Raw genomic sequence first — 19,908 nt, 5'->3', positions numbered from 1 at the left:
CCCTATGGGACTCCCAGTCACGGCAGGTTGTGATACAGCCTAGAATCGAACCATGGTCTGTAGTGATGCCTCTAGCACCAAGATGCAGTGCCTTAGACCGCTGTGCCACTCTGGAGCTCAAAAAGGAGAGACTCTTCATCAAAGAACAGTAGCATGGATGAAGTGAACATATTTTCTCCGTCCACCATACAGGTCAGTTGATGTTGACGTGCACCAACCACTCCATCAATGTCTTAAGTTATATCCTCTGCCTTTTTTCCTCGCGCCACCCCAGAAATAACCCCTTTTTGGCAAATCTGACCATAATTCTATCCTCCTGATTCCTGCTTGGAGGACGCACGGCTCTCGACCTTCGCCTCTCCAAGTCCGTACAGGAGTTGCAGTGATGAGACAAGACTTTGTAACTACCAATTGGAAACCACAAAATTGGGTAAATAAATAAAGGAAGTACAGGTTACTCGGTCAATATGGAAGTGGCCAGATGACGCTATGATACAGGACTGTTTTGCTAGCAGACACTGGAATATGTTCCGTGATTCATCCAATGGCATTGCGGAGTATACCACCTCAGTCACCAGCTTCATCAATAAGTGCAATGATGACGTCGTCCCCACAGTGACCGTACGTACATATCCCAACCAGAAGCCATGGATTACAGGCAACATCCGCACCAAGCTTGTTAGTGTGCCGCTTTCAATGAGCGGGACACTAATCCGGATGCTTATAAGAAATCCAGCCATGCCCTCAGACAAACCATCAAACAGGCAAAGCGTCAAAACAGGACTAAGATTGAATCCTACTTCACCGGCCCTGACGCTTGTCGGATGTGGCAGGGCTTGCAAACTATTACGGACTATGAAGGGAAACCCAGCCGCGAGCTGCCCAGTGACGCAAGCATACCAGATGAGCTAAATGCTTTCTATAATCGCTTCGAGGCAACACTGAAGCATGTATGAGAGCACCAGCTCTTCCGGACGACTGTGTGATCATGCTCTCCACAGCAAGACCTTTAAACAGGTCAACATTCACAAGGCCACGAGGCCAGATGGATTACCAGGGCATGTACTCAGAGCATGCACGGACCAACTGGCAATTGTCCTCACTCACATTTTCAATCTCTCCCTGACCGAGTCTGTAATATCCACGTTTCAAGCAGACCACCATAGTCCCTGTGCCCAAGAATGTTAAGGTAACCTGCCTAAATGACTACCACCCCATAGCGCTCACGTCTGTAGCCATGAAGTGCTTTGAAAGGCTGGTCATGGCTCACATCAACACCATCATCCCAGAAACCCCAGAACCACTCCAAACCACCGCCCCTACAGATCCACAGACGATGCAATCTCTATTGCACTCCACACTGACCTTTCCCACCCAGACAAAAGGAACACCTACGTATGTGAGAATGCTATTCATTGACTACAGCTCAGCGTTCAACACCATAATGCCCCCAAAGCTCATCACTAAGCTAAGGACCCTGGGACTAAACACCTCCCTCTTCAACTGGATCCTGGACTTCCTGACAGGCCACCCCAAGGTGGTAAGGGTAGGGAACAACACATCCGCCCCGCTGATCCTCAACACGGGGGCCCCTCAGGGGTGCGTGCTCAGTCCCCTTCTGTGCTCTCTGTTCACTCATGACTGCATGGCCAGGCATGACACAAATAAAATAAAATTGTATTAGTCACATTTGCCAAATACAACAGGTATTACAGGTATTCACCTTACAGTGAAATGCTTACTTACAGTACTCCAACACCATCATCAAGTTTGCCGATGACACAACAGTGGTAGGCCTGATCAGTGACAACAATGAGACAGCCTATAGGGAGGAGGTTAGAGACCTGGCCAGGTGGTGCCAGGACAACAACCTCTCCCTCAACATGATAAAGACAAAGGAGATGATTGTGGACTACACGAAAAGGACCGAGCATGCCCCCATTCTCATCGATGGGGCTGTAGTGGAACAGGTTGAGAGCTTCAAGTTCCTTGGTGTCCACATCAACAAACTATCATGGTCCAAACACACTAAGACAGTCGTGAAGAGGGCACGACAAAGCCTATTCCCCCTCTAGAGACTGAAAAGATTTGGCATGTGTCCTCAGATCCTCAAAAGGTTCTACAGCTGCACCATCGAGAGCATCCTGACTGGTTGCATCACTGCATGGTATGGCAACTATTCGGCCTCCGACCGCAAGGCACTACAGAGGGTAGTGCGTACGGCCCAGTACATCACTGGGGCCAAGCTTCCTGCCATCCAGGACCTCTATACCAGGCGGTGTCAGAGAAAGGCCCTAAAAATGGTCAAAGACTCCAGCCACCTTAGTCATAGACTGTTCTCTCTGCTACCGCACGGTAAGCGGTACCGGAGTGCCAAGTCTAGGTCCAAAAGGCGTCTTAACAGCTACCCCCAAGCCATAAGAATCCTGAACAGCTAATCAAAGGGCTACCCAGACCCCTCTTTTGTGCTGCTGCTACTCTCTGTTTATAATCTATGCATTGTCACTTTAACTCTACCTGCATGTACATATTACCTCCACTAACCGGTGCCCCCGCACATTGACTCTGTACCGGTACCCCCTGTATATAGCCTCGCTTGTTATTTTACTGCTGCTGTTTAATTATTTGTTACTTTTATTTTAAATTTTAAATGTTTTACTTATCTATTTTTTACTTAACACTTTTTTCTTATCTTCTTAAAGCATTGTTGGTTAAGGGCTTGTAAGTAAGCATTTCACTCTAAGGTCTACACCTGTTGTGTTTGGCGCATGTGACAGATAAAATTTGATTTGATTTGATCATGACCTGGTGCTGTGGTTAGAGTGTTGGGCCAGTAACTGAAAGGTTGCTGGATCGAATTCTCGAGCTGACAAGGTAACAATCTGTCGCTCTGCCCCTGAGCAAGGCAGTTAACCCACTGTTCCCCGGGCGCCGAAGACGTGGATGTCGATTAAGGCAGCCCCCTGCACCTCTCTGATTCAGAGGGGTTGGGTTAAATGCGGAAGACACATTTAGGATGAAGGCATTCTGTTGTAGAACTGACTAGGTATTCCCCCTTTCCCCCTATATCCACAGCCTATTAAGGCTGAACGCATCTCATGTATGGTTAAAAACAGCATCCAAAGAAGAGTCAGCAGTATCCCTTTTCTTATACACATGAGCATTTCAAATCTCACACCTGCGTTGCTTTATATACTTCATGCAAAGTTACCCCACTATGTACCCTAGCAAATGTCTTCCCCAACAAGTCAGCTTTTTCTTTATCAGTTACGGCCATTTGTTGACCCACAACCAAAACTGGAATTTGAGTGGACTTGCTTCTTCCAGTCATCTTTATCAACATAGAAATACATCCCCCAGCTCAGTACCCCTGCCTATTGAATAGCAGAACTGTCTCCATGCATTTCTCTTGACAGACTTAATGACCCTACGTACTAAATCTCTCTTCTCTGGGAAATCAACTAGATTCTCAGGAGTCATATTCCTACGCAAGCACTCTGTAAGCCCTATTTCTTTCTCGAATAGCCGCAGTGCACTCTTCAGTCCACCAAGGAACCAACTTCCTTTTCTCACCCACTTCACTCATTGGTACATATAAATTCGCAGCACTCAAAATCAGAGAGGTCACAAGATTTCTGAACAGGTCTCGTATCCGTGTCTGGACCAACATAAGCAACATTTCCTACAGTAGGTCCACTTATTCCAGGAGCACCGTAATTTCCGGACTATTAAGCGCACCTGAATATAAGCCGCACCCACTGAATTTAAAAAAGATATATTATTTTGAACATAAATAAGCCGCAGGTGCCTACCGGTACATTGAAACAAATTTACACAGGCTTTAACGAAACACGGCTTGTAACAAAAATAAATAGGCTTTAACGAAACACGGATTGTAACAAAAATAAATAGGCTTTAACGAAACACGGCTTGTAACAAAAAATCTAAAATTTGCAGTAAGCTTTAGTTGTCTTTTTGTACTGAGTCAATTCCTCACACTGCTGTTTCCAACATCTTATCATCGACTCATTAAGACCAAGCTCCCGTGCAGCAGCTCTATTTCCTTTTCCAACAGCCAGATCAAATCGCCTTCAACTTGAAAGCTGCATCATATGCATTTCTCCGTGTCTTTGCCATGATGAGGGTGACAAAATGACTACCGTAATCAGAATGATGGGAAGTTTGAGAGCGCTCGATTTAATCTAAACAGTAAACAAAAAAGTTGTTTGACCTTAACCCGTTCGGCAATTTCATTGGTCTAATGAAAGCTTCATGCCGGCAAAAAACTGAGCACGTCACAGAATGTGTTTTTTTTTTAGAAAAAAACATTGAAAGCGGGAAAAATCCATATATTAGCCGACTCATTGTTTAAGCCGCGAGGTTCAAAGCCTGGAAAAAAGTTGCGGCTTATAGTCCGGAATTTACGGTAACCCTGTTATCTCCATCATCCTGCCTAATAGTTCCACCAATCTGCCTTGCAGCCTCTGCATAAGAGACATTATGAGTGATTTTATATCTTTGGGCCTCTCCAGCCTCTTTCTGCACCTGGCATCCACCAAATGCTGCGTTGTGTCCCCTCACACAATTACATTTAACCTTGACATTGTTCCCACATTCACCATAATCATGTTCCCCTCCACACTTGGCACATTTTCTTTCCTTTGCAGAGCCTCATTCTTTGGCATTTAAATCACCTTAATGGAGGTGGGACAAACTCTAACAGTAAAAGCCAGGAAGCTCATCTGTTCTTTCTTAGGTACAACCTTCTCAAGCATTAATACTGACAGGCTTTCACTTCTCTGCCCCTCTTTCTTACTGAACAGCCTTTTGGCTTTAACCACTATAACCCCTTCTACATTTTATATCATATATGGACATAGATAGTGGAACCCCAGAAATGACCCCCCTCAGCCTAGCCGAAGCTCCAGGGACATGACTTGTGATTTTCTTCCCATTGACTTTTCATTTTCAGAATCTTCCCTTGCTGGACATGGTCAGCACAGAATATAAACAGTCTACCGGGCTAATGTTACTTTCCCTATCTCTTTAACGACATTGGTTAATCAAATAGGGTGTAGATGAGACCTTGTGGTCGCATCAAACATGATTACATTTTTCATTACTTTTGTTTTCCACTACCTTCACGGTCTCAACACTTGAAGTTCCACTGCTGTCAGCAGCACTTATACCAGGGACATTCTTTTTCACCATAAACCATCCAGGTCCATGACTTTCATCATCCCCACCCGTACCGTCAGAACTATTATCCATGTCGACCACAGTCCAGCACAGCTGTTGCTAAAACTGCCTACCCCAATATAGAACGATAGATTCCATTTCACTTCCTTGTTTGAAGTCGAACATTGCGCGTCCAAATTCAAGCGGATTCTGTTCCCAATCCCCACAAGCACCGTTGTCTCAACATATCATTAACACGTAGTGTTTTATTTACTCTTCCAGACATTCAGCACAAAGACAGTACAGGAAAGGACAATGAGAGACTAATAACACTGACCACAGGTTCAATTTATTCCAAATATTTTTCCTTTATTTCTGTTGTTTAGATTGTAGAGCCTTTGACACTTCTGAAAGCACCCATACACAATGTGCTGGGACTGGAGTCAAAGGTTAGGAGGTCAGATAAAGCATGAGATTATTTGGCTGTTCTCAAATGTAATTTATTTTTTTGGAAGAAAATTCCAGCACAACATTGTATGTAGAGTACCATGCAGCCAGTAGAGGAACATGCAATTTAAATATGCATTGAGGAATACTGGTCTTTAGCGTACTGTTCTCTGTTGGTTTGCACAATGAAATGGCTGATCAGTTGTCTATTGGGATATATGGATGAGCGTTCAGTCAAAAGCACTCGGCTCAACATCATTCTGACCATATCCTTCACTGCAATTAAACATGTCTGTTGAGTGATATACATGCAAGATATTCATATCATCCAATCAACTCCATCCCTCAAATACTGTGCTTCAAATGGCAGATTTGCTGAGTCAGTGTAAAGTAAACAATCTCCAAATAACATACACAATGCTCTGGGATTGTACTGGAATTTTAACCCCAATGAAATGGGGGGAGAGAATCAGAATGTTGCAACACCCCGACACCACCAGAAAGCAGTGAAATTAGAATATAATAATAAACCAGAGTGGATGAGTGGGGGGGGGAGAATGTTGCGATTCCCTGAAATCCACAAAAACACCCAGATCAGATTCCAGTTGGGAGATGATGGGTGTGTTCCTCTGCCCAAGCGTTGCTGAAGCCTGCCAGATCTTAAACGCCTGGATAGATATTTTACATATCAGCTAACCCCATCATGTTATAGCAATCTGTCAGTCAATGACATAGCATGCAACCATTGGTTGATGCATGCAACATGACCATTGCCTGGCTGCTCAGCACAAATTTCATGTTTCCGTTAGAACTCGTCCCCTCCCGGGCGGCCTCCCCTCCACCCCTCTGTCCTGGCACCCAACACATTTTAACTGAGTTACTTAAATACAGACGGAAAATGAGGATTAAGAAGAGATCCAGGCTAATACCATGACATTCCTCAGCTGTACTAATTATTATTAAATGGTTAACAATGTAAGAGCTGGCCCTGGCTGAAGTGATGTACAAATAAAAACCATTTCAATTCAGAAGTAAAATGAAACGCATAATATCTGATTTTACCCCTGTCACTGTTTTCAAAATGTACTTGATTAGAATTAACAAAAAAAACTTGTTTCTAAGTCAAATATATATATACACAGTACCAGTCAAAAGTTGACACCTACTCATTCAAGGGGTTCTTTAGTTTTACTATTTTCTACATTGTAGAATAATAGTGAAGACATCAAAACAATGAAATAACACATGGAATCATGTAGTAACCAAAAGTGTTACACAAATCAATATATTATATATTTGAGATTCTTCAAAGTAGCCACCATTGGCCCTGACAGCGTTGCACTCTCTCAACCAGCTTCATGAGGTAGTCACCTGGAATGCACTTCAATTAACAGGTGTTCCTTTAAAAAAAAAAAAATCCTTCTTAATGCATTTTAGCCAATCAGTTCTGTTGTGACAAGGTAGGGGTGGTATACAGAATCCTAACCCTATTTGGTAAAAGACCATGTCCATATTATGGCAAGAACAGCTCAAATAAGCAGAGAGAAACGACAGTCCATCATTACTTTAAAGACATTTAGGTCAGACAATACGGAGAATAAAAAATAAAAAAAGTAGAAAGTTTCTTGAAGTTCAGTAGCAAAACCCATCAAGCGCTAATGATGAAACTGGCTCTCACGAGGACCACCACAGGAAAGGAAGACCCAGTTACCTCTGCTGCTGAGGATAAGATCATTAGTTACCAGCCTCAGAAATTTCAGCCCAAATAAATGTGTCAGAGTTCAAGTAACACTGACAAATCAACATCAACTGCGTGAATCAGGTCTTCATGGTGGATTTGCTGCAAAGAAACCACTAAAGGTCACCAATAAGAAAGAGACTTGCTTGGGCCAAGAAATACAAGCAATGGACATTAAACCGGTGGAAATCTTTCCTTTGGTCTGATGAGTACATATTAAAGATGTTTGGATCGCCATGTCTTTGTGAGACGCAGAGTAGGTGAACGGATGATCTCCACGTGTGGTTCCCACCGTGAAGCATGGAGGTGGTGTGATGAGTTGGGGGTGCTTTGCTGGTGACACTGTCAGTGATTTATTTAGAATTCAAGGCACACTTAACCAGCATGGCTACCACAGCATTCTACAGTGATATGCCTTCCCATCTGGTTCACGCTTAGTGGAACTATCATTTGTTTTTCAACAGGACAATGACCCAACACACCCCCAGGCTGTGTAAGGGCTATTTGACCAAGGAGAGTGATGGAGTGCTGCATCAGATGACCTGGCCTCCACAATCACCCAACCTCAACCCAATTGAGATGGGTAGGAAGAGTTGGACCACAGAATGAAGGAAAAGCAGCCAACAAGTGCTCAGCATGTGGGAACTCCTTCAAGACCGTTGGAAAAGCAATCCAGATGAAGCTGGTTGAGACAATGCCAAGAGTGTGTAAAGCTGTCAAGGCAAAGGGCGGCTACTTTGAAGAATCTAAAATAAACACTTTTTGGTTACTGCATGATTCCATATGTTATTTCATAATTTGTCTTCACTGTTATTCTACAATGTAGAAAATAGTACAAATAAAGAAAAACCCTTGAATGAGTAGGTGTCAATTTGACTAGTACTGTATATCCATGTGTCAATGTTTCAACAAAATCTACAAAGCAAAAAAACACTAATGGCATATGTACACGTTCACCCTTTCCCAGAACAAAAAAAAGAAACCCAATTCAGGCATGTACCGAAATAATATCTAGCATTTTATCCATACCATCTGCTTTGTGCTGTTTCACAACACCAATAGCTGCATGGTTCAGTGAGGCCATTTGAGAGCCCATTTTAAAATGCATCACTGTTGCTGCTGTACACAATGAAGGCATAGATAAGAGTTGTAGCTGGTACGTGCTTTTTGCCATCTGTGGCACTGTAAGTAGACAGGGCAAGACTGGAAATGTAATCTCTCAGCCAGCATTTAGCCCCAAGCACAGCCATGTATCTGTCACATTTGAACAAGGCATGCAACCAACACCCCAATGTTCACTTTGCTAGTACCTTGCCATCTCAAGTTTTATGCTGATATTATAGCATTATATGTGTGTGCGTCAGAAGTCTGCATAGCACTCAAATGTAGTAGATTTCATTGTTACTATTTGCTTGAATGACCTTTGTTGTGTTGTTGATGTTACCCTTCCACATGTCTTAATGTGCAGCATCTATTATGTTCAGCTCTTCTTTTTAAAGGAGAAAAAGAAATCAGAAGAAAAAAAAATAAAAAATAAAAAATCGAATGTCTGTTGTGTTGAACAGCAGAATGAGCTGGAGAATTCCTGATGACTTGATGTGGGTGCGTTATTTTTTTGTTTCGTTTCCTCAAATGGTGGAAAAACTAGAACAGCAGCAGCTGCTGACAAGTCTGTTATCCAGATGTTGTCTGGACACCTTTAGCCCCTCCCTCAGGCCTCCTGGGGGGCTGGCCTCTTCAGATCTTTGATCTGTTTGACCAGATACGTCTTTTCATCATTGAACTGTTCATCCTCCGTCCTGTCGTTCTGGAACTTGGAGAGGAACTCGATGAGTTTGGTCTGGTTCTTCAGAAGAATGTCCAAGATGGGCTGTGTCTTGTTGGGGTTGGCCACAAACACCTACAGGGGAAGGAAGAGGAGAAATTATTCTTACAATCCAACTCAGCTCAGTCAAATTGCACCGCCTACTATAGCCTTGTGCTAGTCTCTGTTTTTAAACATTTTTTACCTTGAAGACGTGGAAGGCCTCAAACTGGATGTTGCGGCTTTTGTCCCGAAGAAGGTTCATCATTAGCTTGAGGTTCTCTGGCTTGCTGATGTATTTCGTCATGATGGTGAAATTGTGTCGATCGAGAAGAAGCTCTCCCAGCAACTAAATTGTTTCAGAGTGACAAAAAACATTAAGTATTAATTGCAATTACAGTCTGGGGTAGGTGAAAAAGTCATGATTTATTTATTGCCATGTTTGAACCATAAGATTCCACTAAAACTATATAAAATAGATTTAATCATTATAGTTGGGTTTACACAAGGCAAAGTGAAGATACTGCTATGCATTGGCAAAAATTGGAGAGGACGTTACCAGGCAGATGAAATCTAAAACCTACTCCATCTACAGGGTGGCGCTACATCGGTCTGCTTGCTGCTATTTTCAGTAACCAAACACCATGTAAGAGACCACCTCTATATTTAGCCATTAAAAACATATGCATAGAAATACTACATGAGAGCTGTTTACTTCAACAGAAACAGAACCCACGTTCTTACCTTGAGGGACTGCCTTTTAGTCACGTAGTTCTCTGAGTGGAGTAACTTCTCATATTCACTGAAGAACTGGAGGGGAGAAAGACAATCATCTGAGTGAATGTCAAGCCACTATTTCAGAGTGCATCTGCTTGTTTGAAAACTCGGTGACAAGCCAACTAGTGATCTTCAAGCACTGATAGACAGGGAGCTGCCTTGTATTCAGAACAGCCACATTGTGTCAAATGCTTGGCTTATATGTTAAGAGAAAAACAGTTCCTGAGTACTGTGCTGCCACTTACAAGTTAATTTCCATATTCCCTGGTATACTTTTCATGGATCTCAGAGATGTCTCTGAAATACTCAGTCAGACTGGGGTTTAGCAGATAAACTCAGCTTGTCCTGGCGTGACCTCAGACCGTCTTAAAAAGCTCTGTTAACCGTGACAGGTTGCTATTCAGCGAAAGGAACATTTGAAGAAACGCGTCATGGAGATGTGTTCTTACCGGGTTCCATTTCAACAATGTGGAGGACTTACCCTGTCGTAATGCTGCTCCAGGAACTCTGCACTCAGAATCTTGTGTCTCGTTAGCAAGTCCTGGAAGAAGAACACAGGTATTTTAACCAATGAGCTCAAAAATACAGGCCCTCTATCTAAGTCCCAAGAAACTTACAGTCCTAGAGGGTCTGAGACAGTTCTAAAAGAAGAAGAAAAATTATATATTTTCAAAAACTCACTTTAAAAGTTGCAAATGCGTCTGAAGCGATGTCGAACGTGGACATCTCCACGTATCTGAAGAAGTCGTAGAACTGCTCGGCCCCCAAAGTGATCTTGGCCAGTGGCTCGTGCCTGATACACTCCCTCAGCATGATGCCACAGTTCAGAGCGATCTCTGGAGACTCGTACCTGCCAGGAGGACATTGGAATAGGAAGGAGGTATCCAGTTAATACGATGCAAATAGGGTTGGGCGACATCAACCTGCTGTATCGTGATTACGTACCCGTAAAACACAGCGATTACGTACCCGTAAAACACAGCGATTACGTACCCGTAAAACATAGTGATATGATGATATCGCCCCCCCACATCATTCATACATATACACATATATATATATATTAAAAAAATAATAAAAACGACAGTTGGGCTACAACATGAAATCGAATGCAACTGGATGATTTATGATGAAAGATAACGTTGAAAGCCTGGTTAGAGGCCAAGAGCAGGCACATCTTCTCTAATATTCCTTTCTGGTGGAGGAGCTTTAGCATGGAGCAGGTATGTGTGTGGCGCGCTGTGATGAAGCAGTGACTGATGAGGAACTGTAGTGAGTGGTTTTAGGACTACATCATGGCCTGGATAGCAGTCTACAGTCTTCACAACTGAATAATAATTGCCTCAAAGTAATAGAAAAATGCATAATATTGTTTGTTCTAACATAAAGCTGTGATTGACAATAGCCAATGCCTAGTATTTGGCTATAGAGACTTTCATTCATTTTTGAAAGCCACAACTTTAGAACAACACCATCGTAGGCTAGAATATTTGGGGAAATAAGCGAACGTTCATAACTAACTTGTTGTAAAGCTTTTATAATATACCTCCTACTGGCCTAAGAATAAGTTATTGGCCATTTGGTTTTCAACCTCGCTTGGAAGGATTTTCATGGTCCGCATTGATCATTTATTTCTTAATAAGCTTAAACTTGATTAAAACTGGTCATTAGATGTTCTTTAGGCTATTGATATGGTTTATGCTCCCTCATTAGTCCTCTGGCTACGTTATGTTTAGGCGATAAAAATAACAGATTTAACTCCTTTACATTGATTGATTAATTGATTGATTGATTGATTGAGAGAAAGCCATGCACAACACAATGAAGCATAGCCTTCAGTCATATTCATATAGCCTATTGAATGGAGAGAGAGAAGGGAATACAAGCCAAGTTTTAAAATAGCTAAACACAAAATGGTTAAGGAGTGTTGGGTATTTAAAATAAATAATGATCTGCTCTGTCTGGCCTACATTCCTCTCTTGCTTTCTGTACCACACATTTATTGAAATAGGTTATAGCAAACAGGAATAGGCAAATTACTCAGAATGTCACTTGTGTGCTGCCCTGCGAGAGTTTGTTCTTTGCGGCGGGTACCAGAGTCAAGTTCAAATAAGCTAAACCATTGTCTGTCACATCACGATGCTATGGTAATATCGGGCCAACCCTAGACACAAAACTGCACACTACAACCCACGACACTGTAAATGCCCGCAGGGGATTTTATTTGGGCCCCCAAATGTATTTTTTTTTTTGGGGGGGGGGGGGGGGGCATAAAACACTGGAAATCAGCTCCAAGTAATTATTTCTACGCATAATACAGGAACACGTGCTTGTATACAAATGTATACGAAGGTTTGAAATGTTTATGTTTCAGTCAAATATCTATTTGCAGTCTACACAGTATTTGTAATTATGTTCCCACCATCCAGTCCAGAACAAAACAATCCCTGATATAAGACACTGTCAATGTCTTCAGGTATTACTATCAATATCTGCTGTTTGTCCATTTCTGCAGTATTTATCTTTCCATTTCGATTGATTTAATCCTTCTGTAAAGTGTATTGAGACAATGTGGTAATTCCCTTCAAATAAAACTTGACTGACTTAAAAGGTATCCACTTTTTACCCAACACAAAAGCACCACACCCCAACATTGTAAATAACAGGTTGTAGTGTAGATTAGGGCGCCACAGACCTCACCCTTTGAGCAGCATGAAGAGGATGTTCTGCTGAGTGCAGAGGTACTCCACTGTGGGCGTCCGCGTCCCGATCTGACGTCTCAGAACGTTGTTGAAGATCTGAGCCACATCCTTCTTGCCCTGATGGTGAACAGAAATGACAGAATGTTGGAAAGGATTTCAAACAGACATGGTTTCCAGCAGTAGTTACTAAACAAAGTTCTCTTATTTTGAACTTCTAATACTGAAGTTTTTCTGAATGCAATGTTCTTATACATGTTATGGTGATAAACAGATTCACCTATTAGCACCATTAGTGAATCGTCACATTTCAAAATAGTATCATTGAGTGGTTTTGCACCTATTATCAAATTCAGCCTCCCAATAGCAGGAATAGCCAAGACAGATGTCTCTTCTGATGGGTGAGAATGACACAGACCAACTGAAGGATGTGGAGGCTGAGTGTGTCAAAGAGGAGAATCACACCAGACTGACACACATGCACACAAAGAAAAAAAAAGTGAAAGCCTGTCCATGTGCCAGTAAAAGAACAGCCAGTCTTGTCTTTTTCTGTACATTGACATAAATGTCTCTCCGTCCCAAAGAAACCCACCTTTCTAGTCAGCATCTCAAAATAAATCTCTCATATCCCTGCATCTGTCTCAAAGACAGACAAACAGAAAGAAACAAACAGTGTAAAAGTGTCTCACCTCAAAGTCGATGAGCTGCAGGTCAGCTACGAGGGTGCTGAGCAGGCCGCTGTTGTAGAGCTCCTGGGCCAGCTGGGCCACCGCCTCTGTCTGGGGCTCCTTCTCATTGGTGCCATACAGAATCTCCTTCATCGCCACCAGGCTCTTAGACACCTCCTCTGTGGCCTAGACACACACACACACACACACACACACACACACACACACACAGGAGAAATGAGCTCTACATTACATTAGCTAGCTCTCCATCTGTCACCATAGTGTTTCCTATGATCTAGCAAAACACCCACCATCCTACGTTGTCCTGAAATGATCCCATCATACACTATTTTCAGTCTAGAGATGGCTTGTTATGAAAGGAAGGAAAGGAAACTAAACCCTCAACAGGTTTTTGAGACCGACGTCTCTAGTCATTCTCACTCCAATCTTAATCTAGGGCATCTGATTCTAATAATTGGCTGGTTGATAAACTGAATCAGGTTAGTTACAGCTGGGGTTGGCGCGGAAACATACAGAAGGGTGTGTCTCCAGGAACAGGGTTTTAGAGCCCTGCCTTACACTGTAGTCAATTCAAACGTAGAGGGACAGGTTTGAAATTCCCCACTCCATGGCTTCCATAGAATCTCTGAGGTCACTAGTCATGTTAGAGTAGTGGGAGAGAGGTTTACCTAGGAGGTACTCGTCTGTACCAGTGTGTGTATTGGTTGTTTACCTTCTCAGCCTTCTTGTCAGAGATGTCATGTTTCTCCAACACCGTCATGCTGTCCTTCAGGTTCTTGACGATGTCCGCCGGCGACTTGTGGGACTTGCCAAAGGGGAACGGCATCGTGGTGAGTTACCGTGGTCAACCAAGTAGCGAGTGTACAGTCCTACCTATCCACAGGGGAGAGAGAAAAGATAAACAACTGAAGGTGATAATGAAGGAAAGGGATCCGCAGAGAAAGACTAAACTAAACAGAGTGACAGAAGTTGTTCAAACTGCATCGGTACTGACTCAGAGAGCTCAGTGAAGAGGAGCCAATCAGTACAAAGGTACTAATCAGACCTCTCCCATGAACCAACCCAGGGCCAGGAGTTTACCTGGGGACTATAATACCGGGCAGAGTACAACACACAAGGCAGGCAGCACTTATTACATGACTCACTATTCATCATACCGATACCAAGATACAACATAGCCTATTGACTCACAATTCATAAGTCATACTGACACAGACTCATATTGCTAAGAAACAGGTTGTAGAGGGGCAGGCTAAACAGATTGATCTGAAGACAGAAACAGCTGAAAGCAAAATGATTCTCACCCTCATACTGAGATTTGATATCAAGCCTAAGAATCATTACTTTAATTGTGTGCGAGGTTGTTGAAAGGGCAGGCTAACTGCTGGAATTTTGTTTACTTTGTAACTATGGATTTTCTTGATTGGTTTACTGACCAGTTGCATCATAAGGGGAGGTGATGTTGAGACATGACGGATTGTAATCATTGACTAACACTGACCAGAGGTAGAATGTCCTCTGCCCTACCCTTCTCCAAAGGGGCCTCTACATGACCTCACATGTTACCGGTACTGCTCCCCTTCTCCAGCCTCTCCCCACTAGTGTAGTTAACACACCACTGTTCAGCCACATATCCTTTCTCTCAACTCACACCCCTCCCCAGACAAACTAAGGTGCTTATAACCTTATGTAGTCAGGGCGTAGAGCAGTGAGAGCCAGGGGAATGCATGTGCCCCTCAGCGGAATGTGTCAGAACTTCTCTCACTGAGCTTTTATCTAGGACGGAGATGGGCAACTGGCAGACCTGGGATGAATTTCCAAATAAAAAAATATAGAATAGCCAAATAGGGAACTCAGGGTCTCATCTTACTGTTGCGAGTTAGAATAGTAGAAAACACAAGGTGACATTTCTGAATTTGGTTGTGCATCAGCAGTTTCTCTTGCTGTGTCAGTCATTGATAGTCAATTTTTAGATTGCCAAGTTAGTTTAGTGGCCTGCTATCTAAACTTGTTATCATGCTCAAATTACCAGCTTGGGGGCCCCATTTGATTGTTAGTTAGTCTCACTCATGTATGCCGTTAATGATATCTTTCTATCCACCCCATGTCAAAATGTTTAGAATTGCCAGAAATTAGCTGTAAAACAGCCAATTTTCCTCTCAGACCAATGGCAAAATGTAGTAGAATTGCATGAAATTAGTTCAGAAATCGCTAAATCTTCTCTCCACCCCGTGGCAAAATGTGTAGAATTGCACAGGGGGAGCAGACCCCCGAGCAACTGCAACCCCTCATGGTTAGTTCAGTTTTTTTATGGCCTCCACCATCAAAATTGCCACATTCCATGACCTACCCATTCACTTTTTATAATACAGGCCTTAGCTGGATCTACCTACTGATAATAGGGGACTGGGACATGGGTGGGGTTATATATGCTGTATCACAGCTGTTCGAGGTGTCAATGACATCCCTGGTGTTAAATTTGGCTTCCTTGGTCTGGCAGAAGATCAGATAAGGAAGGGTTGAACTCACACCATGAAGGGATGGTGTGCTGTTTGTATGGAAAGGGTGCAGAAAGGTAACCAACTTAAAATGTCCCCCATTTACAAACAGCCATGACAATACAGGTAATCCAAAGACAACTGAGGAAGTCTCTGTTCTCATATCGAGGCAGAGTTGAGTATTGATAACTGGTCGTGTGATTTTTTTAGCAACAACATCGAGTCACCATCAGTCGATACTTCTTTTAATTCTTAAAACGCCTACATGTACCTAAGTTGGTACCTAACTGCGGTCCTTCCGCGGGGTACTGAAATTCATAATTTTAATAAAAACTTGAATACAACCAACTTTCCTCAATTGTGTCGCTTAACTGGAGACGTAGTGCCCTTGAAATACTACCTAAACTGAGATCCAATTGGCACAATCACATTTGCACTGAGCAACACAAATGAGGAAAGTAGGTGGTTGTAGTCGATAAAAGTATTGATTGATGGGCACTTAATATTGTTGCTAGCAAATCAAGCGACCCGTTACCAATGCGCAACTCTGCCTCGATATAAGAGAGCGGGGTTGAGCGTTCCTCAGCTACCAAAAGACTGCAAGGATTCCAATAGCAATGTTATGTGTACAGTCAAGAGCAGTGAAGTTACTCCCAGAATGCAGTGGTGAAAAAAGTACCTAATTGTCATACCTGAGTAAAAGTAAAGATATCCTAAGAAAATGACTCAAGTAAAAGTAACCCAGTAAAAGTATAAAAGTATTTGGCTTTAAATATACTTAAATATGAAAAGTAAATGTAATTGCTGAAATATACTTAAGTATTAAAAATAAAAGTATAAATACTTTCAAATTCCTTATATTAAGCAAACCATATGGCACCATTTTGTTGTTAAAAAAAAAAAATATATATATATATATATTTATGAATAGCCAGGGGCACGCTCCAACACTCAGGCATAATTTACAAATACAGCATGTGTGTTTAGTGAGTCCACCTGATCAGAGGCAATAGGGATAATCAGGGAAATTCTCTTGATAAGTGTGTGAATTAGACCATTTTCCTGTCCTGCTAAGCATTCAAAATGTAAGAAGTACTTTTGGGTGTCAGGGAAAATGTATGGAGTAAAAAGTTGATATTTTCTTAAGAATTGTAGCGAAATAAAAGTTAGCTAAAATATAAATAGTACAGTACAGATACCCCAAAAAACTACTTAAATACTACTTTCAAGAATTTTTACTCAAGTACTTTACACCACTGCCAAAATGCAGTGGATACTAAATGAGACCGAGGGTGATGTACCAGCTCAGTCTTTCTGTCGATCTGCTTTGGCAACCTGTTTCCAGATGGGATCATCACCTGACCTGTGAACCCAAAGTCTGGTGCAGTCTGGCTCAGACTCTGACCTATGTCTTGGCACGGCATCTACATTTAGAATTAGAACCCAGCACTGGAGCCAAAAATATAACCAACCAGCACTAAAGCAAGACCTAGCCTGGTCACATATGTGATGTGTCACATGTTAACAGATTGAAATAGAAAACACTGACAAATACCCCACCCCAGGTTTGAGCTCTGGCTAATTCGATATTAATCTCAGCACACCTTTCAACTCCACAAGGTGGTCAATCCACCTTTCACTCACAGGCTAAAGTTTGTTAATGTAGGCACCACTTCTCTACTCCAGGGTTTCAACCCCTCCAATGGGTAAACGTTTTGTCCCCCCCCCCCCCCCTAACACTATACAGCTGATTCAAATAGTCAAAGCTTGGGGAGTTGGCTATTTGAATCAACTGTGTAGTGCTAGGACAAAAAACAAAACGTGCACCCAGGGGAGGCCCCAAAATCAAGTTTGGGCAACTCTGCTCTACTCCAATGTGACCGCCTTTAGCTATTAGCATGACGTAGACCAGCAGATAACATATATAAGGCTGTTAAGTATTAACTAACTAGATAGGGAATAACTCATTCACAATTGTAGCTCTGCAGATTGCATGGTGCTTTTCCATTATGATTTTGGTACTCGTACATGCAACTCGTGTGAGACCGGTAGCCTGGTATTGGGCCCTAATTTAACTAGCACGGGCTAGCATTGGAGAGCTAAATTGGAAAATATAGTGTAGCTAACTAGTTAGAAGACAGTTAGCTAACTACCTATGCAGTTGCGAACTAACTATGTACTACCACAAAACATTGCATCAACCGCTCATTGCCATGTTAGTTTAGTTATCATCAGCAAGCGCACAGTGAACCGCACAATACAATAGTGTCTGGTGAAGATGTCAGCCAGCGTCTGCGCACAAATCATTTCGTGATGGCTAGCTAACAAACTACTAGTTCTAAAATGTTTGATAACTCGGTAGTTACCTTGCTAGCCAGTCAATTATTTGGCTAACGTACTATTTTAGTTTCATTATCAGATGATTTCAATCAGTGTCCATCAATAGTCGTGCAACCCCTTCAGCCTGCCTGCCAACCAACGTTAGCTCATATTGTGGTCCATACGGGAGGCCTAAATACACAACAGGCCTTTAAATATGACTAGCTGGCTAACTTAGCTAAGACAACGGCAATGCTTTCTGGCTAGTTAACTAGTTAGAAACCTAGTTAGCCAACGTTGTCGCTAGCCAACTAACTAGACAACCGTGCCAGCTAGCTACTGTACTAACTCCTTTTGCGATCCTGCTAATTTTTTTATGTTCAAGGTCTTGCTAACTTCTTGTGTGTAGCAGCTAGCTAGATAATAATATCTAGCTAACTTCATACTGATAAGTTACTGTAGCCAGGCTAACGTTAGCTAACAAATAACGTTATATACTTGAAAGCTTTTGACAGGCCTCTGCTAACGTCGTTAGCTAGACAGCTATCTTAACTGACTGGCGTTAGCTAACATTGCCATTAACGTTAGCTATACAATGTAGGCAGACCAGCTAATTGTCATCGAAAACGACACATAATATCAAACCTTACAAACTCGATCTTTTCACTCTCCGCCGATGTGCTTGAACAGCTAACGGCAATGTAGCTATGTCCCGTTGGATTATAAACTCCTTTGTTTTCCTTATTTGTCGCCTCCCCTTGTTTTAAATGGTTTATAGCTAGCTAGCTAGGTATCCTAGTCCTTTTATGTGTACGAGTGGACTGGTTAGCAATGTGGTTGGGCATCGAGGTCTACCGCCCCCCGCTGGTCGTATAACGCTATAGCATCGGCAAATGGCGCTCGCGAGTGTCCACAGGGAGGCGCTCGTACACCAGGAAAAGAGTGCATGAATGATTCCACCAATGATGTATATAAACATGTGTATATCACAGGAGGGAGGACGGCTCATAATAATGTCTTGAACGGCGCTAATGGAATGGCATCAAGCACATGGAAACCACGTATTTGATACCATTCCACTCCAGCCATTACCACAAGCCTGTCTACAATTAAGGTGCCACCAACCCCCTGTGGTGTATACAGTACATACATCATTGGAATCCACACACCTAAAGAGGGTTAAGGTGAATCCACACACCCTAGACAAAAAGTATGTTTGGTGAGCAATTCTGCGTGCATGCTTTTTCTCTTTATTCTTGACTTCCCTGTGAGGCACAACCTTATTAAGGTACTCCGGGAGACCAATGTGTACAGGTCTCCCAGAGTAAAGAGGCTAAACCTTATAAAGTTGTAATTAATTAAATAAGACCACTGTATTCTATTAGCTTTAGAACCTTCCCAAAACCAAGACCTGCTAATCTGAGCAAAACAAACATCAGGATGGGATTTTATGCTTATTGAAAAATAGGATGAAAGAAAATGTAAATCCCTGATGTGTATGTCTGTGGCGCACATCTGTGTATGTGTGTGTGTGTGTTTTGGGATCTCTGGCTGCGGTGTGATGAATATTTCAGTTCAGCATTTCTGAAGGCAGCCTCCACAGCAGAACATCTTCCTCAGCCATCTGATAAACCTGTGAGGGAGACAGTAACCACTGACATGAATGGAACAATGTGGACACTACTGCAACACTTCAGAATTGTGAGTCACACAGTCCTTTACTATCTCCATTTATGTGTCCATCTGTCTGTTAGCTTTT

At 42.5% G+C, this 19,908-nt stretch overlaps 1 protein-coding gene across 2 annotated transcripts; it reads right to left on the bottom strand.

Moving 5' to 3' along the window:
* Nucleotides 1-8,368: 8,368 nt before the first annotated feature.
* Nucleotides 8,369-19,013, bottom strand: LOC115163653 (calcium-binding protein 39). 2 transcript variants are annotated; one of them, XM_029715702.1, is made up of 9 exons: nucleotides 18,795-19,013; nucleotides 14,045-14,205; nucleotides 13,333-13,497; nucleotides 12,645-12,763; nucleotides 10,626-10,794; nucleotides 10,426-10,485; nucleotides 9,912-9,977; nucleotides 9,373-9,516; nucleotides 8,369-9,263 (listed from the first exon to the last, which is right to left on the bottom strand). In XM_029715702.1, the coding sequence occupies exons 2-9, from the start codon at nucleotides 14,156-14,158 to the stop codon at nucleotides 9,075-9,077; spliced, it is 1,026 nt and encodes a 341-aa protein (XP_029571562.1). In that variant the 5' UTR covers nucleotides 14,159-14,205; nucleotides 18,795-19,013; the 3' UTR covers nucleotides 8,369-9,074. The 2 variants fall into 2 exon arrangements, with proteins under 2 accessions (XP_029571562.1, XP_029571563.1); XM_029715703.1 differs by having other exon boundaries at nucleotides 18,800-19,013.
* Between the last annotated feature and the right edge of the window lie 895 nt (nucleotides 19,014-19,908).

This window comes from Salmo trutta, chromosome 26 (genome assembly GCF_901001165.1).
Source record: "Salmo trutta chromosome 26, fSalTru1.1, whole genome shotgun sequence".
Lineage (NCBI taxonomy): Eukaryota > Metazoa > Chordata > Actinopteri > Salmoniformes > Salmonidae > Salmo > Salmo trutta.
The sequence above is the reverse complement of the archived record's forward strand: the minus strand, read 5'-3'. Positions and strand labels throughout refer to the sequence as shown.

Bases quoted from the DNA above. Each gene is read 5' to 3' on its own strand.
- LOC115163653 (XM_029715702.1), bottom strand. From the start codon at position 14,158: ATGCCGTTCCCCTTTGGCAAGTCCCACAAGTCGCCGGCGGACATCGTC. The intron at 10,486-10,625 runs GTGAGTTTTTGA...TTCTTCTTCCAG, and splicing joins ACGCATTTGCAACTTTTAAA to GACTTGCTAACGAGACACAA. The intron at 9,517-9,911 runs GTAAGAACGTGG...GAAACAATTTAG, and splicing joins CTAAAAGGCAGTCCCTCAAG to TTGCTGGGAGAGCTTCTTCT.